At 42.9% G+C, this 26,300-nt stretch overlaps 1 protein-coding gene across 1 annotated transcript; it reads left to right on the forward strand.

Moving 5' to 3' along the window:
- Positions 1-5,174: 5,174 nt before the first annotated feature.
- On the forward strand, positions 5,175-26,091 carry LOC114564315 (trace amine-associated receptor 13c-like). The gene is made up of 4 exons (XM_028591581.1): positions 5,175-5,350; positions 5,661-6,212; positions 25,827-25,863; positions 26,053-26,091. Exons 1-4 carry the CDS (start codon positions 5,175-5,177, stop codon positions 26,089-26,091), a joined length of 804 nt encoding a protein of 267 aa, XP_028447382.1.
- Positions 26,092-26,300: the final 209 nt, after the last annotated feature.

Raw genomic sequence — 26,300 nt, forward strand, 5'->3', positions numbered from 1 at the left:
ATTCAACCTCTCCTCGCCTGACACAGAATAGTTGGTAGCGAAGAGCGTTGACCTCTGCAGTGCTGGTTGATGGCACATACATCTTACAGGTGGTTGCCTGCAGCTTCTCGAACAGCTCATCAGACACAGCCCATGACCGACCGAGCTCCAGGAAGGCTTCTCGGCAATCTTCCTGTTTCAGGGCACCCACTTTGCCACGTCCTGCAAATGCACTGACCGTGTCGCAGCCAGTGAAGGCATGCATGCTGAGCAGGGCATCTGCGGAACTGCTGCCGAGAGACTGGCGCAATTTGGATACGTCCATGAACCTCATTCTGTTCTGGGTGCCGCTCTTCTGGAACAGTGGGCATGGGATATCTCTGCTGAAGGCCACACCCAGAACCAGAACATCTGTGTCGTCAGCGGTGATGATCACCGCTTTGTAGCCTGACTCTGCTGCATGAAGAGCATGCAAAAGCATGCGCGTATCCGCTTCCTCCTGTGATGATTTCAGCTCTGTTGCCTCTTCCCAGTGCTCTTTATCCATCTTGAAGCAGTATTCGCCCCATGTGAGGTACAGAGTCTTGTCTTGGAGCTTCTCTCTGTGTTTGGGCTCTTTCCATTCTTCAACCAAGTAGGGCTTGTCTTGTTGGTAGCACTGGAGAGCAGTCTCCTCCACTGCTGGATCTTGTGGCCTGACACAATGTTCTTGAACTGAATTCCTGTGTCTGTGCCTCTCTTAACCCTCTCAGCATTTTTGATCTATGCTGTCTTCTTGTAGCGGTCTCCTCAATGGTCTGGTCGACTGGTATACGCCCAAAGGGGCTTCGGCAGCCAATCTGGACAGAGAAGCCTCCTCATGAGAAGTGCTCATGGACATCTGGGTGGTCAAGAGGCAGTTGCTTCATCATGGCATAGTAGTAGGGCAGGAAGCGGGCGTAGTTGAGCTTGTCATAAGCGAAGCACCAGGGAATCATTTCTCGGATGCATGCAAGATGCAGCATCCAGTTGCCTTCTCAATCCAAGCATGATCTCTGTTATGTCAATGTAGGACATCCAGAAGGATGAAAGGTTATGCTGGTTTCGCAGAGATTCGAGGTAGACTTGGAACAGTTGCATGGTGCGGGCACATGCTGCATTATCAAGAAGCTTGGTGAATGCCTCCTGTCTGATATCGTCGCTGAAGCTGGCAATGCTCTCCAGGGCTTCCTCCAGCTGAGGGAGCTGTGTCGGGTGTTTGACCTCTAGCCATGGTAGGAAGCCTCTCCAGGCAAGGCGCAAGTGCTTCGTAGACTATCTTGTGCAGCTTGACGGCTCTGTTATACTTTCTGCCCTCCATTACACCTGAGACCGAATAGCAATGAAGGTTGTGACCAATATAAACACAGATTTTGGAATATAATGGGGTTTCTGGGCATATGTGTTAATATTTTCCTGAAATTCAACGTTTCTTCTTTTCTTGTGTTACAAAGCTGAAACATAATACATTCCACATGAACCTGATAACAAAACTAATTCAAATATATTATACAAAAATTAAGAACCAATCGTCCGTACATTTTATGACTTTCCAATAGTAGACAGTGTAGAGTCGACAATACACGTGGTATTTTATATTTTTTACATCTCAAAACAATGTTCAATTCAAAGATATCGACTTTATTATGCCTATTAATATGTACAATATATTTTAGTTTGCTTGGGATTAATATTAGATCACTGTTATTACGGTACTGGACGTTTTGTGTATTTTTAAAAAATAATTCTAATACATAAAAGTAGGAAAATTACTAATTCTAAAAAAAAGTATAAAAAGCTGGGCCTGTGGAAAAGTTATCATATTATAATTAACTTATATTAACCACAAACAATTTAGTATAGGTATGCCCACCCAGATGGTACCAATATCTGGTTCCAGCCCATGGACTAATTGGGCGAGGATACACAAGAGCAGCCTTCCTGGAAGCCGTGCAGCTGAAGGAGTTTCTAACTCCGCCATTACAGCCAACGTATTCACGGAACGCTTCAGAAAGGACAGCTCATCCTCTCTCCTCCCATGATTTCCTCGCGTCTCTCCCGCGCCTCTTCGGTGGGATGTACTAAGAGGAAGGAAGGCAAGTGTAGGAGTCGAGGAGGAAATTTTAGCAACATGAGATGAAGCCCAGACATATAGGTCCCTATTTTAACGATCTAAGCGCACGGTGTGAAGCGCATGGCGCAGGTGCGTTTAGGGCATGTCCCAGTCCTCTTTTGCTAGTTTGACGGCGGAAAAAATAAAAAAAAAAAGGTTCCAGGCGCATGGTTTAAAAGGGTTGTACTTATTGTCTTCAGTAATTTATAGGTGTGTTTTGGGCGTAACATGCAAAAAAACAATCAGAGTGTCCTCTCCCTTTCCCTTTAAAAGCCAGGTCCTGAGCAGGTTAGGTGTTCAGCATAAGTTACCACGGCAAATTAACCCAGTAAGTAATACACCGTCGTGATACTCAAAACCCTGGGTTGAACTTGAAGTTACCTCGTTAACGCCAAATCTTCCTTTGTAGTACAAGCCTTTGGTGTTCTTATAGTTGTGTTTCTATTATTTTTCTGCCCCTATTACTCTCTCTCTTGCAGGCAACAGCTTGTTCAATGCTTCATCTGCATCCTTTCACCAGCAGTGTTTTTTCATGTGTTATGGTGCGCCATCACCAGCAGTGTTTTTTTGTTGTTGTGGTGCGCGTAGGCTACTCCTGATTTTGTCATCTCCTCTCTTATATGCTGTGTTTCTTTGATCCTATCCTGTCCTTTTCATGGTAGCTTACTCGTGGACATTGCATCATCATGTGCTGTAGTAGGGCGGCCCACCTTGATAATCCTACATAAGGGCCCGGTGTTGGCTCGTTACGCCACTGAATTTATTATTACTTGACCTGAAGAATCCATACTACAAAGTGGTCGACAACATGTGTGTCTGTGGCCTAAATGAAAATGAACAATGCCTCCTCATATGATGCAGCCAGGCGTATACAAGGTAACCAATGTCAACGCCCATTCTAGAAGGTCGAGACCAACTAGAATATTTGGCAAAACCAATGGCCAAGTCTGAGACAAGTCTGAGTGCAAGACAGCGCCAGCCAAATTCAATCAGACTGCAATGGAAAGGATAGATGGTTGGTGGGAAGGTACCCTTCTTGACTCCAAAGTGGTGCTAGAGGGCCAATGAAGGCACTGGAGGTCTGGGAGCAAAGTTCGTAAGATTCAGAGGAGATTGGAAAAGGCTAAAGAGAGCCAGGATCTTGAGCAGAGCTTTCACATGAAGAATGCCACTTCCTGGGTAAATTCTGGCACCTGCACACGGATGGCAGTGAGGAGTATCAGGAAGCAGTGCGCAGGTGGATGGAAAAACTACTGAGTCAGCTGTCGAGACACTGAGATGGCCTAGCAAGATCAAACCAGACCGCATGAACCGGCTACGAAAAGTAAACTACTGTAATTTGTATGCATTCCAGGTATTTATTACGGTCAGGGCCAGTGCCTCCATTGGTATCCGCCTCCACAATGTCAAAAGTCAGTTTCATTTGAGTGAGCAGAAATGAACTTTTAGAGGAGTTTACCTGCGAGAGCTTTTCTGCCCTCCAGCGCACGCACAGGCACGGGCACATGGTGGCTGCTCTGTGCGCGTGATTCTTAGTTTTACACATGAATGTGCCATTCTTTCCCTCTCCCTATGTTTTGTTTCACACTCGCAGCTGCCTGTACAACTCTCGACAGTTGAAATTATATACACATTATAGGCTCGGTAAAGTTCAGCTAACTCATTGGTAGCATAAGCGCTTGGTGGGCTGTAAACACTTAGTATAAACACAGTTGTGAATTTGCGTGGAATGTAGAATGGTCGGCATTGAACAGTCACAAACTCCACCACTGTTTAGTAGTAGTTGGATAAAAGCACACAATTTCTGCACCAGTCCATGTCCATGTTAACACAGCCCACCTCACGTTGGGAGTTTCGTTGAAGTTTAGTTTAGTTTAGTTTATTTAGCAGGACAATGTGCAGTTACGTTAAAAAGATGGCTGCACCAGATTTAGCATTGTGCTACTTTCCATCTGTAGTCCACAATTATAATGACATAACAGAGTTGTTTGATGTAGTCCAGTTTGTTGTCTAATGAGCGGACACTTGCAAGCAGGATGGATGAGACTGGTTGCTGGCTAGCATTAGCTTTCCACCTAGCTCGAACTCCTACCTTTGTCCCGCTTTTCCGCTATCACGCACACCACTTTAGATGTCCCCTTACCGGCTAGCAGCATCTAGCGTCACCGCAGGCTGAGGTGCTGGTCTTCGTAGCAGGTAAAGCTTGCGTAGTGTGTCGAGTATTCCGTCTGTAATAAAGTGTCCTGCATATTCTCCAATCTGTACCAATGTATCCCGGTGGTACACATGTGGTAGTTTCAATGCATATAATTGTTGTTAAAGTTTGCTGCTGAAAAGAGAGACCCTGTTATTAGCTTAGCTTCAAGATGGCTGACACTGGAGTCGCATCGGCTAGTGACAGTCCTACCCCCTATGGGCGATTTGAAAACATGCGGAACTAGCTGGCTGTAGTCCATAGACTCTGGCCAAAAATGCCTCCGATAACGCTAAATGAAGATTTTTGCGTCATCAGAGGCTTTTTTCCAGACCCTTATTACAGAGAAGGCTCACTCAGGGGGATATGAGGGAGGGAAGCATGGTCTCTTGAAAATACTACTGGGTTTCTACTGATACAAAGCTTAATGCTAATCGGTGAAGTAGCCCTTTAAGGTTTCCACATTGTTCTTTTCCTAAACCCAAGGTAAGCTTGAAACAAACTGAATCACTGACCTGCCGTCCAACTGTCTAAGGATTAAAGTGCCTATACCTGCTCCAGACCATGCTGTTGCTTGTGTTCAGCTGGGTTGAGATCTGAAAATCTGGAATCTGGGGGTGACAGAAGATTGAAAGAAAGGCAGAATACCGGAGGATTGAAAAGAAAAAATGATTATTGAAAGGCATGTGGACTTGAACAGAGAAAGTGTAGGAGATGACGTTGTGATGTGTAGAGCAAAAAAAGGACATCAGTGTCCAACAGAGACTGAGAGGGAGAAATGGAGGGGTGGAGACAAGGGTAGAAAGAGATAAATCAGTTGTATGACAGAGTTTGAAGCAGAGAGCTGAGGTCTCTCTCCTCCTCCCACTGATGACGGAGACACAGGACGGAGCAGAGCTCTGCTTTCCACAACTCTTCAACACCTCCTGCAGGAAGCTGACACCTCCTTGGTTTGAAGTGATGCTCATTCACATTTTGTTCTACTCCATCTCTCTGCTCACTGTAGCTCTCAACCTGCTCGTCATCATCTCAGTCTCCCACTTCAGGTTAAGATTATTGTCTCAACAATTGAAGTTATTGATATATGAACACTTTGTGTCCATTAGTGGGAGATTAGTGGGATGCTTGAGGGAGCCATTTATGATGTTATTAGTAATGTAACACCTGTTCTTCTCATACTGTGATAATCAAAGTGACTGTTCAGAATAAGGCCTGTTTCTATATTAGATCAGAAAAAAACTCATGAGTGTTTTTGGAATGATTGTTTCCATTGTTTCAGAAATAACATAAAATGTTTGTTGGTCATTTAGATATGAGGACTTGTTGGTTTAATTTTGCTTTTCTCTTTCCCTCCAGACAGCTCCAAACACCCACCAACATCCTCCTCCTCTCTCTGGCTGTCTCAGACCTTCTAGTGGGCCTAGTGGTGATGCCGGGAGAAATCTTCAGAAAAACATCCTGCTGGTTTCTTGGTGACCTTGTGTGTTTTCTTTATAATTATCTTTCAGGCATCATTAACGTATCCTCAATAGGTGACATGGTGCTCATATCAGTTGACCGTTATGTGGCTATTTGTGACCCTCTGCATTACACCACCAGAATCACTATCAACAGAGTGAAACTCTGTGTTTGTCTCTGTTGGCTCTATTCTGTTTCCTACAGCCTTCTCTTTGTGAAGGATGAACTGACTCAACTGGGGAGGTATAACTCCTGCTACGGAGAATGTGTGTTGGTCGTTGACTATGTCTTAGGAGCTGTAGATGTTGTTTTTTCCTTTATTGTTCCAGTTACTGTCATCATAGCTCTGTATCTGAGAATATTTGTCGTGGCTGTGTCTCAGGCTCGTGCCATGCGCTCTCACATTACAGCTGTCACACTCCAGCATTCAGTGACTCCAAAGGCAAAGAAATCAGAGCTGAAAGCAGCCAGGACTCTTGGTGTTCTTGTAGTAGTGTTTCTAATATGTTTCTGCCCATATTTCTCGGTCTCTCTTGCAGGTGACAGCTTGGTCAGTGCTTCATCTGCATCCTATGTTCTCTTTGTGTTCTATTGTAACTCTTGTCTAAACCCTGTTATATATGCCTTGTTTTACCCCTGGTTTAGAAAAGCAGTTAAACTCATTGTAACTCTTCAGATACTGCAGCCTAGCTCCTGTGAGGCCAACATGCTGTAGAGTCTGTGGAGGGACTGAGATCAGGCTTGGTCTAAGGATAAATGAATGAATATGTGCCTGTTCAGTGAGTGAAATATCAAATACAGAAGGTGAACAAATGCTTTCCTGTCTTTAAGTCTAAATTGTGTATGAACAATAATGGAAAGACCTGTGCTTCAGCTTTATCTTGTTGTGTATTGTGTCTCTCTGATGCTGCTGCATTTAAAGAAAGAGTCATAAGCACCATATACTCTTTCTAGCTAATCACCCTGTTTAATGCAAGCTTTAAATTCACACATGTATGACACTTATGCAGTTTTATTTTTCCTAGGGAATCTTTCATGTGTATGTATGTTTCCAGTATAGAATAAATCCCCTGTTGTGTTTCAGATAAAACTGTACAAAAACATCATCTTCCCTTTCAGCTTAGGAACAAAAGTTGTTCTAATCATTTCAGTCAAGTGTCAATCATATTTGATCCCTGTATAACATTTATTGGTGATCTATGCCTTGTTTTACTCCTGCTTTAACTCATCTGTGACATCTTGATAGTTGCTTCATCTCCATCATTTGCAATCTATCTGTATTATTTTAACTCTTGTCTAAACCCTGTGATCTATGCCTTGTTTTAGATTCAGATACTGCAGTCTGGCTCCTGTGAGACCAACATGCTGTAGAGAGGCTCTGGAGGGACTGAGATCAGACTCGGTCTGAGGAAAAAAGGAATGAAAATGTTCCTGTTGCATACAGAACGTGAAAATATCCTTTCCTCTCTAAAAGTCTAAATTTAAACAATTTAAAGGCCTGTGCTTCAGCTTTATCTTGTTGTGTATTTTTCCTCTCTGATGCTGCTGCATTTAAAAAAAGAGTCATAAGCACCATACACTGTTTTTTAAGTAATCACATATTTACATAAGTATGACACTTATAAAGAGTATTTTTTCCCAGGGAACCCTTTTTTTCTTTGTTATAGGAAAAATGTCATCCCAACACAACAAAAGAGCTACTAAAGCTTTGTATTCATGTCACTATATTGGTGAAAGCATCATCCAAGTAATTTGTGTCCATTTAGTTACAAACAGAAATACAAAGATACCCCTGAACAACTACACTTTCCCATCAAGTATAGAAAAACATCAGCTGTAATTGTGTTTCACATAAAACTGTCAGTATAAAAAGATCATGTTCCCTTTACAAAGTAGTTTGAATCATTTCAGTTTAGTGTCATTCATATTTGATCCCTGTATAACATTTCTTGTCTCTATGACAGTAGTATTTGAAGCACTATTTTTGGCAAAAATTTCGAAAACAGATTATCTGAGAAGACATGATTATCTACAGGTGATATGGGGGTCACATTTCCAGAGGGGGTGAGAGGTTTAGTGATGGAGTGGAGCAGCAACAGATATGTAATTGTAGATGAACTGCCTGTAGAAATGAAAACCACCCAGGGACCTCTGCATCATCCAGATAGACAAAGACACATTTGTTTACCGTGTCTCTGAGGTTTGCTAACCTGCAGGGTCAGAGACAGAACCAGATACTTATAATGGCCACTGGGGGTGTTAAGGGCTATTTTCCAATTGTTCCAAAATCTCACTAAGTGATAATCGTTTCTGAGGTGTGAAGCTGCATTTAGTCTTTAGAAAACACAGCCCTCTCATTCATTTAAATGGGGCCACTCTGTTAAAGCAGCAGGGCTTCTTTTAAAACATCAACAACAAGAAAACAACAGTGGTACAAGCTTTTCTGGCACGTAATGTGACATCATCCAGAAAGGTTGTGTCTGGGGATAAGGTCAGGAATGGAGGGATTAATCAGAGGGAGAAACTAGGGTTAGGATTGGGTTAAAACGCAATGCCCGGGATGGGCGCTGCGAGGGGCACAAGGGGACCACTGGTGTGAATAAAACCCTTAAAAAAATAACTTTGGTTATATAAGAGCTGTTTAAAAGAAACCACACTGTCATGCATAAAACCAATGGCATCTGTATTATCATGTTAAAATTCAATTCAGTGTGTAATAATAAATGATGATGATAATAATAATAATAATAATAATACATATTAATATTAAGACTAGGGAAAGAAACACAATAAAATTATTATTAAAATATAGATAAAGCAGAGCAAAAATTATAAAGGACAACCAAGGCATTTTTAAAAATTAACCCCCGAAAAGGAAAGACTAATAAAATCTAAAAAGCATGCTATAAAAGATATAAATATGTTAATATTAAAACAAATACACAGTTATTATTAAACATAAATATGGATTAAAGCAATAAAAACGTCATATAAAAAAGAAAATGAAGGAAATAAGGAAAAGAAAGGAAAGCAGGAGGTTGATAAGAATAAGAAACCAAAAGGTTGGTATGATGTGCTGCAGAGGAGGTCCAGATAAAAACCTGAGGTTCCTGCCTCCATCCTCCCTGGAAGTGGTCCAAAAGTTTAAGCCTCCTGTGAAAGGTGTATAATGTAGTGTGAGCAGTTTTTACCATCTGCTGTAGCTGTTTGAGTATGGTAGTCTGTTTGTGTTCAGAGACGCAGTTATTAAGTCCAAATGAAAGTATGACGTGTTGTGCGTCTGGTTGTGGGTGTAGTGTTTTTAAGATGGCTGTTATGTGGTGGAAGGTAGCTCCGGGGTAACTGTTAACCTGTATGTGTGGGTCTGTGAAAGATGGAATGTGTGAGAGGTTGGAGTCCCCAAGAAAAAGGGTCCGCTTCCCCACCTCCAGCAACCAGTCTTATATTTTTTTTAATGTGCGTGGGGGTGTGTGTGGTTCCGGGCGACCTGGGGAGCCAGGCGCTGCCGCAGAGAACCTCTTTGGGATAGAGGTGGATAACTCAGATGTTTGGGGTGGAATCAGCTTTTTGCTTTTCATTTGTCCCTTTGTTGTCATCGTTTTGATATCCAGGTGAAAGAGATGAAATGGTGTTACTGCAAGGCAGAGCAACATTGGTTATTCCATTGCTGTGTGCAATGTGGGTTGTGTCAGGTAGTGAAGGGGGGGGGTGGAGGAGGCAGAGGGACAGGCAATGGCCGACAGTGGGTTAATTTCCACTCCCACCTGTTGTCTTGGGTTACGTTTAGGGAGTTGGATTGGGAGCTGAGTCACCTCGCTGGGCCCCCCAGGCGCCCCCACCTCCAACATACAGAGGCCTGAAGGACCGGGTTGTGCATCAGAAAGAACTGGTGGAGGGGGGGAGGTAGGTGGGGGGGGAAAGAGGGTTGAGGTTAGCGTGAGAGGAGTGGAGAGAGGGGGGGTTTGGGAGAGATAGGAGATGACGTAACTATGTAGGTTCACTTTTTAACAGAAGTAAACAAGGAACTAGAATTGTTGATATTCCTGCTGCTCAATAAGCACTGTAGGATCAAATGAGGCCATATTATTAACTTTATTAACAAGCAACACAGGTGCCACTGAAGGAATTGATATGTTCACATTCTTGAACGTATTACTTGTCCTGAAGAATCCATACTACAAAGTACTCAGCAACATGTGTGTCTGTGGCTTAAATGAAAATGAACGATGCCTCCTCATATGATGCAGCCAGGTGTATGCCAGGCGATCAATGTCTGTGCCCGTTCTAGGCCCTGTTTACGGTCGCAGGTGAAAACATGAACATATTTCATCAGATTTGCCTTTCACTTTTTTGGGGCTTAAAAACGCAAAAAAGTGAAACCACCCTCCAGAGTGGAAATCTTAAAAATGCTCCACCGTTGCGTTCCCGTCTAAAGGATAAAAATGCAAAAGTCTGCAGCCTCTATTGTTGTGCTAGCTTGCGAACCCCCTCCCCCATATTTCGTTACAGACTGATGATTTGTATGCCGTTTTTGCATGTTATCAAGATCGCTTTTTTAGCATGTTTGATCAATGCCGTTCGGCCGCCATTGACAAACATTCCGTGTGAATTTTCGCCGTTGCGAGTAGTATGAAAGGAGGTTGGTTGGGGTGGCAGATGGGTAAAACGCACAGGACTCTCACCCAGGAGAGCCAGGATTGTGTCCCGCGCGTGGTGCTTTTCAACCGTTTTATTTTTTTAAGCATTCCCCAATGCATCTTTCCTGAACCCAACTGTTTAATGTTTTCCTAAGCGTGTGACGTTGGTCACTGTCGTGTTTTTGTCGTTTTTTTGTGTTACACGATGCCACGTGGCGTGTATGTTTACATCCGCTGTATACAGCGTAGACATACACGTGGATAGTTCAAAATGCATACAGATAACACGCCATTTGGCTTTAGGAAAGTGGTGTGTAATTTAATGCAAAGTCATGATGCCATGTTGTTCGTTACATGAATCAAAATATAGAGTGATTACTCGCCCATGGCCACTCCTCCGTTGGGTATCCACAGCCTGCCTGTACTTGGTCCGGATGGCTTTCAGCTTTGACGATATCTGACTTTTACAGATAGCGTCTTTCTCCTGTGGATATGACGTCCCCCCAGGTACAGGATACTGCTGAAGACATTCGGTCCATATGTCTTTATATTTTGACTGGTAGGACTCCCAGTCCTCGCCCTGTTGTGCCACCTCCTCGTCTGTCCAGACAAAATTGTCAGCATTCATGTTTTGGTTTCGTGCTTTTTCCGTCTTCATATCTAACCCTAACTGACGCAGTTTTAAACAGTCACAGTTTGTTTAGGTAAATGCACCAAAACTACTTAGATATGTTTAGAAAAAGATCTTGGTTTGTGTTAGATCAGTACATTTGTACATTCTGTTCACACGTGATGCAGAAGGGGAAATAGTTCCGTAAAATAAAAAAATAAAGAAATCCCTGTTTATTTTCAAATGGGACACTAATCCCAGCCTGTGTGGCTGGTGGCCAAAAGAGTTAACTTTAGGCACTCTTTACAATCATATGGTATTAAAAAAAAAAAACTGCATTAAAACAAAGTCTTCAGCAAGTAGGCAAATGAGGCAACGTTTGTGTGTATGCTTTGGTGTCTTAGGCCCCGTCCACACGTACCAAAATGATCTTTTTTTTACGCGTCTTCCCTGGATTCGTTTCAAGAATAGTTGCGTCCAAACGAATCCACTTGTAAATGACTCAATACGCTACTTCATAGCCCAGGCCTATAGGCGGCGCTGTTCCTGCTACAGAAATTCACCAAAAACGAAGAAGAAGAGCATAGTCACTTCCACTTCCCATCATAACATAACTAGTTCGATTATAAAGTTCTCTTAATATATCCGTGGACTATAATACCTTTCACCACTGCTCATTTTATGACGGCCGCCGCAAGAAAACGTGTCTTTGTTTACATTGTATAATGTGCTGTTGGATTGCTTTTTATTTTACATGATTGCAGCGCGCTAGTAGCGAGCTAACGTTAGCGCGCTAATGTTAGCTAGCTCTAACATCGGCAGTCAAACAAACATCAATGATCCATGAATGATGTCTTTTTAATAATCTATACGTTTTTCTTGCAGTAGCCTTTCTACAGTAAGCCGTGGTAAAAGTTACTATAATCCGTTCAAGGAGTTTATAAGCAGACAGATTAGCTAGCTAGTTGATAAGTTGTCTACTTCTACTTTATAAACAGATAGCCATAGCAGTTAACGTTACTTCGCTGCTGGAGTGGTCAGCTACTTTAGGAATGTTTAACGTTGGCTACATAACGTTAGCAATATATCTTGTGTAGAATCCAGATGGAAGTGTCAGGGAGCAGAAACAGTATTTAGATGAAGTGAGCTGGTGTAACCATGGAGATGGGATATGCTCGCTTAGCTTCACCGCAGTTGTGTGCGTGGGAGAGGGTGTAAAAGAGGGGTGTGGCGATGACATCATCGATAGGGATCCGTATTTACCATCCATACGAAGCTAAACGAGAGCCGTTTTCGGATTTTTTCACCCTGATACCTGGTTTTCAAAAAAGTGCGTTTTCAGGCAGTGCGTTTGCAGGATTCATCTGGACGGTCGGCCTAAACGATGCAAAACATGTGCGTTTGCGCAAAAAAACGTTTCGATGTGGATGGCCCCTTAATTAGCAGAGCTAAAACTGAAGTGCCAAAACTCATCTCCCAATAGATCAGTGTTTGATGGGCTAAATGACCATTTACTTTGTTGTGTATAGTGGGCATCATCAGACACACAAACAGTTCCCAACAGGTCCCGTGAGATTTGATTTCTCTCTCTATTAACAATGTGTGCAGCCCATTAGTGGCTCCTAAAGGTGGTGTGCTGAACCCCTCTGGACAGGAAGTTTGTTCACACCTGCATGGGTTAGTCAGATGATGACATCTCGACCAATGAGGTGTCACTGCCAGCAGAGGTGTGAAGACAAACAAGCATCAGCATGAACTCATTAACATATGATGTAATCATTACTGAACAGGACTGTTTTTTCAGTTGATATTGTGTCTGAGAATGCAATAATTTCATCAAGTGGAATTCTTTAGATTTAAAAAAAGGGATTCAATTAGCATGTGTAATGTGAGAGGGGTTGCTGCCAGTCACAAATCCACAGAGAATTATCCCCCGACTCTGCAGCTCCTCTCAGCTCTACAGAGAGTTTTTAACTCACTGGTATTTTGGTTTTAAGACCCAAAGCTTTACTGTTTTTGTTCACTCTCACAGCTCTTATAATAATAATAATAATAATAATAATAATAATAATAATAATAATAATAATAATTCCATACATTTATATAGCGCTTTATCATAGACACTCAAAGCGCTTCGGGGGGGGACCACACTCTACCACCACCAATATGCCTTAAGATGCCAGACACTCACCTCTCATCATAAAACCCACAATTCCAAAGAGTTTGGTGTAGCTCAGCAGCAGTGGTGGAGGAAGTACTGAATCTCAGTATTTAAGTAAACGTACAAATAACCAGGGAAATATTTACTTTAGTAAAAGTAGAAGTACAACGATGACAACCCTACGTAAATAAAAGTAAAAAGTACCTGATCTTAAATGTACTTTTAAGTATTAAAAGTAAAAGTACTTGCATAACGATTTATTCTCTTAATGTCTATATTCTATTAATTAAAAAAAAAACAGTATGGGCCATGGCATTTTAATTAAGTTAGTTTAAGGTTAATGTAATTGTGCTTACCATGTGTGGCCCAGTTTACATTCTGACTCACAATTCTGGTTATCTATCAGGGTGATCTGCATGGAGCTCGACTTTGCATTATTTCCCACGGGACAGTGAATGCTGCACACATTTATTTCGCGAGAACATACGGGCTTGGACAACAATTACGTGGTGTTGGGTACCAAGAGTTTGGTTAAATCTGATTTTAACCAAAAGGCCTCAGATTAAACTGACCTCTGGATACAGGACACACATGTGCTCAGAGACAAAGGAACATGTGACCAAGACAAAGGAATCTTGGCCTCCATGTAAACCCCAAAGCCGGGACAATTCACACCTCTATGCGAAATGCCAGCCAGAAGGGAAACTCCTCACAACTGGCAGGAAGTCAAAAGACTACAAAAGTGTAGTTTTCGCCCTTTCCAGAGTTTTGAGTCTTCCTATTGGTTCAGCGGGACCATAAACACAGCAGGTGGGTTTTAACCTATAAATAACCTGACCCTAGGAAACTCCCCCGTCTTCACTTGCAACTCAGTTGCTGAAAGGAGGCGCCATAGCGCTTGTGCTAAACTTCCATTTTCTGGAGAATGTGGATTTTATTTCGGTGGATCCTTGAAAACACACCAGTGTTTTCATATCTGCAGTGAGAAGGAAACAACGTTTTTCTTCTCAAAGTCGACTAAACTTGCCCCTTGCTGCTTTTTTGGAGGGAAGTTTCTCCGTGGCCGCTGACGAGCGCCAGGGACCCATTCCGTTTCATTTCTGGACAGAAACAAACGGACTGAACACACCGTAAGAAGGCTTACGTCTGGGCAGAGATAAGTAGTGTGTTTATTAATGAGCAAAAGGGGTTAGCTACCATTGTTGCCATTAATGTGATCTGATTTAATCATGTACTGGTCCATATGTGATTATTAATCTGTGCTGTGAATGTATAAATTGATCACTATACTCGTTGATTTATGTTATGTTAAGTAGCTGGGTATAACTGTAATCGCTACCTGCTTAAATCACTCCTTTCAGGAGTTTAGTTACTGTCTGCGATAGAATCGCGAAAATCAGCTGTTAGTCACTGAATTAGTTATAGTGACGTTCTCCTCAGCAAAACGAAGTCTCAGTCTGTCCTAAACCACACGTTAGCCCAGACCTGAGTGGCTGAGGGGAACTGGGTCATTATCGATAACTAAAGATCAGAGGGCCTTTTTTCTTTATTCTTCTTCTCTTTCTCCTCTTACTAACACACACAAACACACACACACACACACACACACGACACAGGCTAGCCGCGTAGCTCCCGAGCTAACGCTGCAGGCTAGCTTCACACGTGGGATCTGTTACGTTCGGACAGAGCTAACACAGGAAATAGCTACCATACCAGCTGAGCTGGTATGGTAGCTGGTTTGATTGTTTGTCGATTTGATAAAGTTATTAATAACCATATTCATAACTTTATTAATATTGATAAAACCTCTTTGATAATTTGCCGATGATCAAATCTGTACCCTACGAGAATCCTACAGTGGCTTTACAGCTGAGGAGGATCGGGAGTGTTTTTAAGATAAATATACGGGTTGTATATTTAACCCTATGTAAACAGATGCTTCACATATGACCAAGCAGAGAATTGGGAGCAGCGGTAGTACCGGGAGCAGTACGCGCCTGGCCAATAAATGCTATTGAAGGGCGGGTCTTGGCGTGTCCATTGTGGGATTGGTAATATCTTGAACAGCACCGGGAGCTGGACTGCCACTGCTGCAGGCTTCCCTGCGGACTGCAAACGTGTGACGGTCAGGAAGACATTTTGGCAGGGGGAAAAACTGATGACTGAGAAATGTAGTGGAGTAGAAAGTATAGATAATTGCTGCAAAATGTAGCTAAGTAAAAGTCAAAAGTATGCACTATTAATTGTACTTAAGAAAAGTACAGATACATGAAAAATGTACTGAAGTACAGTAACGATAGCTCCCTGACTTCCAAAAATTGGAACACACCGAAGTGACGCCGACTTGAGCGTACGTTCTGCGTTTGCATGAGACGTAATAAAAAAAATGAAAACCGGAAATGACGAATGAGTCACGTGGGTCTGGCTTCTCCAGCTGACCGATAATGGCGGCTTGTTCGAAATAAGAAAAATAGTTCTTCTCGTGTTTCTGAAAACATTTTAAGCGAGAAATAGGCCGTATAATAGTTGCTGAATACGTCTTCATATCAGATCGACAAAGGTCATTTAAAAAGATTTTCGTCCGATTTTGAGAGGTGTTCGTCACTCATCCCGCTTGCCTTTTCCGGGTTAGCACTCCACCAATAAGATTGGTCATTGAGTCCAACTGCCCGCCCTCTGACCCAGCCAGGCAGGTTTCCTGCTGAGAACCATGGCCTCAGATTTAGAGGTGCTGATCCTCATCCCAACCGCTTCACACTTGGCTGCGAACCGATCCAGTGAGTGCTGAAGGTCGCAGGCCGATGATGCCATCAGGACCACATCATCTGCAAAGAGCAGCGATGAGATCCCCAGCCCACCGAACCGCAACCCCTCCCCACCCCGACTACGCCTCGATATCCTGTCCATAAATATTACAAACAGGATTGGTGACAAAGCTCAGACCTGGCGGAGGCCAACCCTCACCTGAAACGAGTCCGACTTACTGCCGAGAACCCAGACACAGCTCTCACTTTGCTCGTACAGAGATTGGATGGCCCTGAGAAGAGACCCCCTCACCCCATACTCCTACAGCACCTCCCACAGTATCTCCCGGGGGACCCGGTCATATGCCTTCTCCAGATCCACAAAACACATATAGACCGGTTGGGCATACTCAGAGGCTCCCTCCAGGATCCTTGCGAGAGTGAAGAGCTGGTCCGTTGTTCCACGACCAGGACGGAATCCGCATTGTTCCTCCTCAACCCGAGGTTCGACTAGAAGAAGAAATAATACAGGCAAATACAATAGGGTACACGCAGCTTTGCTGCTTGGCCTCTAATAATAATAATAATAATAATACAGGCTCATATGATGCAGCCAGGAGTATAGGTGACCAATGTCAGTGCCCATTCTAGATGGATTTTGAATTAAACTAATAACTGTTTTCTGAACAAGCATGCTTCAATGGTTTCATTTTGAAGGAGAAAGTTACTTGAGAAAAAAAAAGTTCTGAACTTGTTCAAGAACAACTAGAAAATTTGGCGAGACCATTGGTCAAGTTCAAGACAAGTATGAGTGCAATTACCGAGTCCAAGACAAGTCTGAGAGAATAGAAAAAAATGTCTCAAGTCCAGACTCAAACGTGTAATAGCAGACAGACTTTGAAAAAAATTCATCTACTACATAGCAGTGTAAAGACTCCTCCCTCCTCTTGTCAGAGTCCACACCCTCGCTGCTGAAAGTGTTAATGATGCACACCTGTTTTCACTAACGAGCACCCTATGGGTACATCTCAGGTCCTTAAATTGCATCCACGTTTCCTTCACTTGCTTCCCTTCCTCGCGTCCTAGTCCGGTGCCGGTTGGGGGGTTTGATGGTGATCCCACCCCAAAAATTTCTGTTAAACTTAGGCCTTCTCTGGTGGCAGTTATTCTCTCCTGATGAAGCCATTACACGGCGAAACATAGAGAGCTCTACTTCGAAGTTCTTTTACAACCTTTTCTTTGCATCTTTTTAATGTGGAGTTTAACCCTTTTTTTAAAGCAGTGATTGCTTTTAATCTCACAGGAGGATTTTAACCTGCAACAGCTCATTTTAATGCAGGATTGTTTTAACAAGCCAGCCAGCCAGGAGACCTGAGGGGTGAGTCAGCTGAACTTGTTGTGTGTGCACACTGAAGACTACTAATCTCCCCACCTATACAGGATGGCATCTTATCAACTTTTAGTGTGGCTTTTTATCCTTTTTTGATATCTTGGAGACTGTGTGGACCAAGGGGGTCCCTAAAGAAGGCCCCTTTCTTTCAGACAACGGCCTAAGCACCGACAAGGCCTCCGAACCTGTGAGTATTAAGTTATTTTAACCTCAGTGTAACCTTTTACTTCACAGCTTTAAAGGAGCCTACCTTCCTTTTACTTTTCTCTTTACGTTCTTAATCCCCTTCTGTTTTTATTCCTCTGCATTGTCCTTTACTGAAGTTTTACTGGGCCTATGTGAACAGGCTTTTTATTTGACTTTTAACCATTTTTATCTACAGGTGGTTTCTTTCTTCTTTCTTCTTATTTGCGGTCCTGGTCGACCATTTTACATGTTCTTTGGAGGTGTTTTTATCCGCTGGGACTGTCCTGCAGTTTTGTGGCAACTATACCAATAACATTACAAAACAGGTTCACACCGCTGGCGTTGGCCCCAGGGGGTGGGGCTCAGAGGGAGCCAAACTATTGCTCCTCTTCTGCCCTTCCCCCGGGGGTCAACCGCCAGCCTCCAAACATTACAGTCCACCATAATTACCTCCACACCAAAACATATTTCAAACTTCTACAGGCCATCCACCACTCAGAAATCATAAATAAAACACTACACCTAGGAACCTTCCCACAGGGAATGATGAGACAAATTAATAGGCTTCCATCTTTCATCAAACCCTCTTCACCTAACAATAATACATTAGAACTGGTTAAACTCAACACAGACACATGGATGCACAATAACATGAACATACTTAGGGATCACTACGACACAGTCATTGACACCCACCTGCAGTACCTTCCACCATTCACACAGGCATCTTTTAATAAAGCTATACAGTGGGGGAGAGCGAGTTACAGCAGGACTCTCACGGCCTCCTCTGTCGCCACACTGAGGGACCTCATATCCAGGGGTCCCCAGGCGGAGGAGGCCCCTCCACCATCTCTGTGTCCGTCCTGTGGTTCAGGATGTCAAGAAGTGCAACACACTGTAAACACACTCCTGGCCTGTGTGGTTGTGATTAACTTGACATGTCTTGAGCTGCTGCTGCACATTCCTCCATCTGTCTAACAGGAAGGAGGATCAGCAGGCAGCTCAATGTCACGATGAAGCCAGGCCTGTATCTCATCACCCTTATTTGATAGCTCCTCGACTCCTCGGTCCTCGACTGAACCGGAAGTTGTTCTGTCCCTCCTCGGCGAAGGCCGTCTCAAAGCTCTGATTTTTGACCAGAGGACCGAGCATCAAGGAGCTTACTCCGCCATTAAAGCCAACGTATTCACGTAACGCTTCAGAAAGGACAGCTCATCCCTCTAAAAACACATTTCCTCGGTTTCTCTCTCCTCCCATGATTTCCTGGCATCTCTCACACTCCTCCTTGATGGGAGGTACTAAGATGCACGGAAGGAAGGCAAGTGGAGGAGTCAAGGAGGAAATTTAAGCAACATGAGATGCAGCCCAGACATATAAAAGCCAGGTTAAGTGTTCAGCATAAGTTACCACAGCGATTTAACCCAGTAAGTAATCCACCGTCATGATACACAAAATCCTGGGTTGAACCTGAAGTTACCTCGTTAACGCCAAATCTTGCTTTGTAGTACAGGCCTTTGGTGTTCTTGTAGTTGTGTTTCTAATATGATTCTGCCAGTAGGACACCTATGTGTGTGTAGTCATAGCAGTGAGTAACATTGTGTTATGGTGCGCCGTCACCAGCAGTATTTTTTTGTTGTTGTGGTGCGCGTAGTCATCTCATCTCTTATATGCTGTGTCTCTATGATCCTATCCTGTCCTATTCATGGTAGCTTACCCGTGGACATTGCGTCATCACGTGCTGTAGTAGGGGGGCCCACCTTGATAATCCTACATAAGGGCCCAGTGTTGGCTCGTTACGCCACTGAACTTATTACTTGTCCTGAAGAATCCATACTACAAAGTGCTCGACAACATGTGTGTCTGTGGCCTAAATGAAAATGAACGATGCCTCCTCATATGATGCAGCCAGGCATATACCAGGCAACCAATGTCAACGGCCATTCTAGATGGATTTTGAATGGAAAATATACCTGTTTTCTGAACAAGCGTGATTCAATGGTTTTGTTACTTCAGAAAAAAGTATGCAATGCAGGACTTGGTCGAGACCAACTAAAATATTTGGCAAGACCAATGGCCAAGTCCGAAACAAGTCTGAGGGCAATTACCAACGAGTCCAAGAGAAATCTGAGGCAATAGGAAAATGTCAGGAGTCCAGACTGTAGTCCAGCCTCGGACTACGGAATTGCAAAGTGTTTGATGGATGAGTTAGTGGCAAATGTTTGCCCACATCCCAAGAGATACTTCTTAAATTTGTCTTCTTATATTTCAGTTAGATAAGAAATTTCTGTTTACTTTTACTACGTTAAAGGAGGAACGAAAACAATTTAGCTGCTAGGATTTAATTTCTCAACAACCCTTGCTGCCACTAGAGGTCTCAGTTTGCCACAAATTGGTTTAGGTGAATGCCTATTTTCTCTGTCAGTTCCCTATCAACACCCACATGTGGGGCCCATAAGGGTTGGAAATGGGCTGGTGAGCGGGACCCATCTGGGCAGCCCAGTTAATTTTGTCCGGGGGTTCCATGGTGACCCCATGACGGCAAGCCACTGAAAGAAATATTAACTTACGCATTGACCCCGAGCACACAAGGTGCATATAATCTAACACAAAACTGGGAACTAAACCTATACCCAGATCATTTAGGTGGGAGGGACAGTTGGTGCAGTTGATAGTCTTGCCTACCAAATTGCTCATCTGTCCTGAGCTCTGCTGATATTTCACAATAAACCACCTTCCTAATCATGTACTGTCCTTTTTGAGTGCACCTCTCACACCCATAGTAGCCCATATGGCCTAAAGGCACGAGCAGGTGCATCACAATAAAAGCATTGGGTAATGCTATCCTGAAATGTACACCATTGTTCACAATACCACTCTGAGAAATGGCTTTCATATTCTTGCACCTGAGTACACTAACCTTACAAACACAAAACACCCTGAATTTCCTTACTCCTACCCAGAATAGGCCACAGACTCACACTGGAGCTACGGAATAAGGCCAATCCATCGATGTTAAGTTGAAGTGTGAGAGTATCAGTCACATTTGGTAAATGTCCTAAAGATGTTAGTTCAGCTATGAGAGCATTTTCGATTCCAAAGTGGTAGTAGGACCCCCCAGCCATTTTCGTCATATTGCAAGATCTGTCAGTGGACATAAGAGTTCTGGCATCCACATGGATATCAAGGCCCTTCCTCCTTAGGATTTTAAGAAGTACAGACAACACTGTTTGTGGTATGTTGAATTCTGCAGCCCACTCGGCAAGCCCACATGAGTCATCATTATCATCTTCCAAGTCAGAACATTCATCTCCATGCAAATCACAGGGCGTTTCCCAATATGTGTTCTTCTATTGACTTGTGTTCTTGTGTCCCTGTGAAACGTCATCTCGTGTTGCCAAAGTACTGTCCCAATACACAAGTTCGCATTTCGCCAAGAACAGTTAAAATTCCCGGATGTATTCTTGACACGCCCATTTACCGAGGATACATCGGTTGGTAACTTGTATGAACTTCGCTGCACCTGTATCCCAACATTCATTTCGGCATTCAATGATGGTTGGATTTCCAGTACATAGACAGCCCAAAAAGGGGACAATTTTAACAATTTTCGCCATCTTATCACTAAATTCACTTCTGAGAACATTTTAGGCGAGAAATGAACTGTTTATATTTCGAATATAGGCAGTCTTGCGAAAATCTTTGCCGAATTGACAATTTGCTCCAAAGTTTTCGGAGTTGTCGGAGCTCCATAAAATGACGCGCCCGCCAGCTTGCGCCTGCCGGGGCCGCTTGCGCCTGCCGGGGCCGCTTGCTCGGCGCTCGGACAGTCACACTCGGAAATCCCGCTGTAAGACGGAGGTCTTTTAGACCGGTCCCGTAAATAAGAGGCTTTTATTTCGCCATTTCGGATCGTTTGTGTAAATATCACAACACATGTGGTTAACTGTCTTTTCGGAGTTAAACTCAACAAGCACACACACACACACACACACACACACACACACACACACACACAGGAGGAGTCTATGAGATACACCCGTTTCTTTTCGGGAGACTTGTTTAAATTATGCCATATGCTATAGCCTACATTATATTTTGTAGTTAGTTCATATTTTTGGTGTATTTGTTTTCTGATTCATTAGAAGTTGAGTTTCAGTCTGTATGATAAATGAACAGTTGTACATAAAGTGGTAACGTGCAATGACATGTTATGTAGACTAAAGGGGAGACACCAACCTTTATAATTTATAATTAGAATTTCTAATTTCCATCTCCCTGGGCATATACAGTGCACTACAATAATATAGAAATGATAATTCCACATAACACTTATAGGAACACATAGGACACACCAGTGCATATGGCTATTTATTTGTTTAATTTAAACTGACTTAAACTTATATGCTAATAATAGTAGGGATCGCGTTCCACTCTTTTGAATAAGTAAGGGGTGTTTGAGCTAAACCATAAACAATAAAATTAAAGCTCAATTAGTTTTATTTTTCAATATTATTGCAATAGTTGTAGCATTATGAGGTTTTCTTGTCCGGAGATTGTTTTAATACAAAGTGGTTATATTGTTGTGGTTTTTATTTCTAGCTGGTATTTTGGAGCCTTGCAGGTAGCCTCTGTGCTGGGGGTGTTGAGCAATAACAGGAAGAACGCATCGTCTCAAACTGTTAACAGCGTTTTCTGTGCTTGTGAACTTGCGAGTTTATTCTTCCAAGAACAACCAGCAAGAACGTTCCCCAATCTGAGGAATTTTCATCTTCTAAATTATTTGATGAATTCTCAAAACTGTTCTGATCACAAGCATCGTAGAAAGTGTCCGTGGAATCTTGCCCTAACAAATCATCCAGTGGGGATTCCTTTTCAGAATCATTTGCCAACAAATCATGAATCATAGACTCCTATTCAAGGAGATGCAAATGTTCCTACACTTTCGCTATTTTTGTCTTTTTTAGTTCTTTCTGAACAAACCATTATAAAAAAAAGCATTTTAGTTTTTAGTTATGATTACAGGGGATTGGGTATTAATGTGGCTGATTTAACAACTGTTCTTCTAGTGGCCTTCAATGTGATCAGTACTCTATTTGAAAGATAGCATTTCAATCAGGAGACTTCGTTTCAGATATGTGATGATTTATTGTACATGAGCGTGAAATGTACAGTACAGTCTTTGGAGATTAGACTCCACCATCATTTAAACATTCTGAGGAACTTTTAAAAGGGGTAGGGCCAAAATATGAACCCTCGATGGAGCCTAGACTCTGATGGTGGTGTGAGGAGCTGGAGACCAACACCGAAGGCCGCCGGTAGTAGGCCTGCCGGAAGAGGACCCAGTGGCCGTGAGAGAGCGAAGACCGGAGGAGCAGGGGAGGAGGAGGGCGGTGCGCTTATGCTGAAATGACAACTGAGCAGCAGAGAGATACAGGTTTAAAACAGGGATGTCGTGCAGTGATTGGCTCATGATTTTCATGGCAGCTTTTGATTGGTTAAGTGAACACCTCTACAGCTGATCCATTCAGGGGAGTGAGAAGTGATTATGTTTAAGAAGTCGTCCTGAAAAAATGTGCGCTCACTAGACCTAGAGCTGTACTGGGGCACAAGCCCCCCTAGAGGGGGCGTCCATGGGCATGCTCCCCTTTTAAGAAAATGTTGTCTATTTTAACGTTTAAATGCATCAATCTGGTGCACTTAGAAAAGAAATTCAGAGGTTGGACTTGATTATTCTTATCTGTGGATAGAAATATTTGTACTGTAGCCTGAACTATTTTGCACTTCAGAATTTTAACCATGCACACACAGGTTGAATAGTTTTTTCTTCATATTTCTGCATTAATGTCACTAGGAAGCATACCAGTAGAAATATATATTCATATTTGTAAGTGGGATATATATATATATATATACACGCTCAAAACAGGGCGCCCTATTTAAAGCAGATTCAGTTTGCTCCTAAGTGCTTGCTGCTCGCTTCTCTGCAATCTGTTCAGTCTGCACGTCAAAGCTCATGCTGTTGTTTTGCCCCAAACGTCTGGTCCTACTCACCCTGCTGTTGGCCATGACTTCCACCGCTGTCGAGGAGGATTCCTGGCAAATCAACTCCTCCGATGACACCTGGCCATTGCCGATTCAACTGGACCAGGGGCAGGATGCCTGCCCGGATGACAACGCCGCCGTCCGTCTAAGCGCTCTGCAGTTGGCGAGTAAAACCTCGACTCATCCCTGCATTGGCGATTGGCCCGTGGCCGAGATACTGGAAACCTTGTTTACGAATGATATTCAGCCTCCGAGTGGCAAATCACACAAGGATTTATTTGTCCTCCTTTGTGACTCTCTGATTTTTCCAGCGGTTGATTTTCTGCCAGTGCCTCCTCCCCAGTCCTCCCGGAAAAAGCCCGTTCAGAAGCGTAAAAATCCCGAGACGGCCAGCAGGCCTATTGCACAAAAACGGGCCGGTGGCCATGTTCGGTGACCCAGTGCTTATGGCACTGTCGGATGTTCAATCTTCCCTCCGTGATATGGCTGCCAGAATATCAACGCTGGAAGACGACTCCACCTTCAGACCTTTGTCGACCCTAATGCACTAAGGTAAATGCTAGAGAGGGAACGTTGGAGATTTTTAACCAGTTGACACGAGTCATCAGGCAGACTTTTGCCGGCGGATAAACATGGACCTCTGGGCTGAATGGTGGGATAGCTATGTAAAAAGTACACACTGCGATACTCTGGTAAGAGCAAATAATGTGTCCAGCTAATTTAAATAGCTCAGGTTACAGTATTGTGTGAACAGTTAACTTCATTTAATATTGTATGTGGTGTCTTCTTTTGCGGGATGGTAATGTTTCACCAAAACACCTTCACCTTCCCGATAATATTTTGCAGAGCCACCGTCATGGCCAAAGTGTTTTTTTTTCTCTTATCCCAGAATGCATCTGTGGTGTAGCCAGACCTTACTCCACAGGGCTGTAGAGATAGAGCTGGCAATGCAAGACTACTGTTTTAGTAACTTTACACAGAATTTGTAGGACATTAATAGGACAAAGGAAAGGTAACAAGGGTAGAGAGTTAAAAAGGAGAGATTGGATAGAGAGACAGTGTGAGAAGCAGGGTTACAGAGAAAGTGATGAAGATGAGGGTGGGATGTGCAGAGCGAGGGAGGAGGAGCATCAGAGTCAAACAGGGACTGAGATAGAGGAGGGGATGAAGAGAATGTGAGAAAGATAATTCAGTTACATGACTCAGGTTTGTTCAGAAAGCTGCCAAAGCTGCAGCTATCTTCAGATCTCTGCAGATGGAGGTTGAGGACAGAGACGAGCTCTGCTTTCCACAGTTCCCAAACACCTCCTGCTGGAAGCCCTCGTCTCCTTGGTCCCACACAGTTACCATTATGCTGGACTCCATCTCTCTGATCACTGTGACTCTCAACCTGCTTATCATCTCTATCTCCCACTTCAAGCATATATTAAATTTCTCAGCTTCTCTCTACAGGTATTGTAACTTAAAAATGTGATCATCTGCTGTATATTTAGAAGAATTGTCTTTGAGTTAGTTCTGAATAATGTTGCTCCAAATGTCTGACTTTGATGCCAGAGACTGTTTATGTCCACTCTCTTACCAATATTAAACATTGTTTCTGTCCACCGTGACCTCAACCAAGTAATTTTAACTGTCTACACTTAAACATATGGTTACTACTGATGTGGTGGATCGGAAAATATACAATTCTCTTTTTCTTTCTTTTTTTCATTGTTAATACTGGTCTTGGTTGTTCTGTCACTCTTGTTAGTTAAATGGTGCTTTTGTCTTTCCCTCCAGGCAGCTCCACACACCCACCAACATCCTCCTCCTCTCTCTGGCTGTCTCAGACCTTCTAGTGGACCTCATGCTGATGCCTGGAGAAATCTTCCGAGCAACATCCTGCTGGTTTCTTGGTGACCTTGTGTGCGCTACCTATTTTCTTCTTACAAGCATCATTACAGTATGCTCAATAGGTGACATAGTGCTTATATCAGTTGACCGTTATGTGGCTATTTGTGACCCTCTGCATTACACCACTAAAGTCACTGCGAGAAGAGTTAAATTCTGTGTTTGTCTGTGATGGCTCTGTGCTGTTTCCTACAGCCTACTCTTTGTAAAGGATCTTCCGACTCAAATAAAGAGGAATAAATCCTGCTACGGAGCATGTTTTTTGATGAGTGATAGCATCTCACTGTTTATTGATCTTTTAGTTAACTTTATTGTTCCAGTTACTATCATCATAGCTCTGTATCTGAGAATATTTGTCGTGGCTGTGTCACACTCCAGCATTCAGTGACTCCAAAGGCAAAGAAATCAGAGCTGAAAGCAGCCAGGAATCTTGGTGTTCTTGTACTTGTGTTTCTAATGTGTGTATGCCCGTTATACGTCGTAACATGGGTAGATTACATCTCGGTTGTACCTTCAAATTCAACCTTTTTACCCATTCTGTTCTTTTTTAACTCTTGTCTAAACCCTTTGATCTATGCCTTTTTTTACCCCTGGTTTAAAAAAGCAGTTAAACTCATTATTACTCTTCAGATACAGCAGCCTGGCTCCTCTGAGACCAACATGCTGTAGAGAGGCTGCGTAGAGACTTAGATCAGTTGTTTTTTTCAGTTTAGTGCCATTCATGTTTGATCCATGTATCACATGTGTTGTCTATGAAATAAATATTTAAAGCATTATAAATTAAAATTTCAGTTACATTTAACTTATTTTAGACAAATTATGTGAATGCGATGGGTTGCCATTTAAAATAATTTTTATTAGAAAAATGATCACATTTA

Source organism: Perca flavescens, chromosome 11 (genome assembly GCF_004354835.1).
Source record: "Perca flavescens isolate YP-PL-M2 chromosome 11, PFLA_1.0, whole genome shotgun sequence".
NCBI lineage: Eukaryota > Metazoa > Chordata > Actinopteri > Perciformes > Percidae > Perca > Perca flavescens.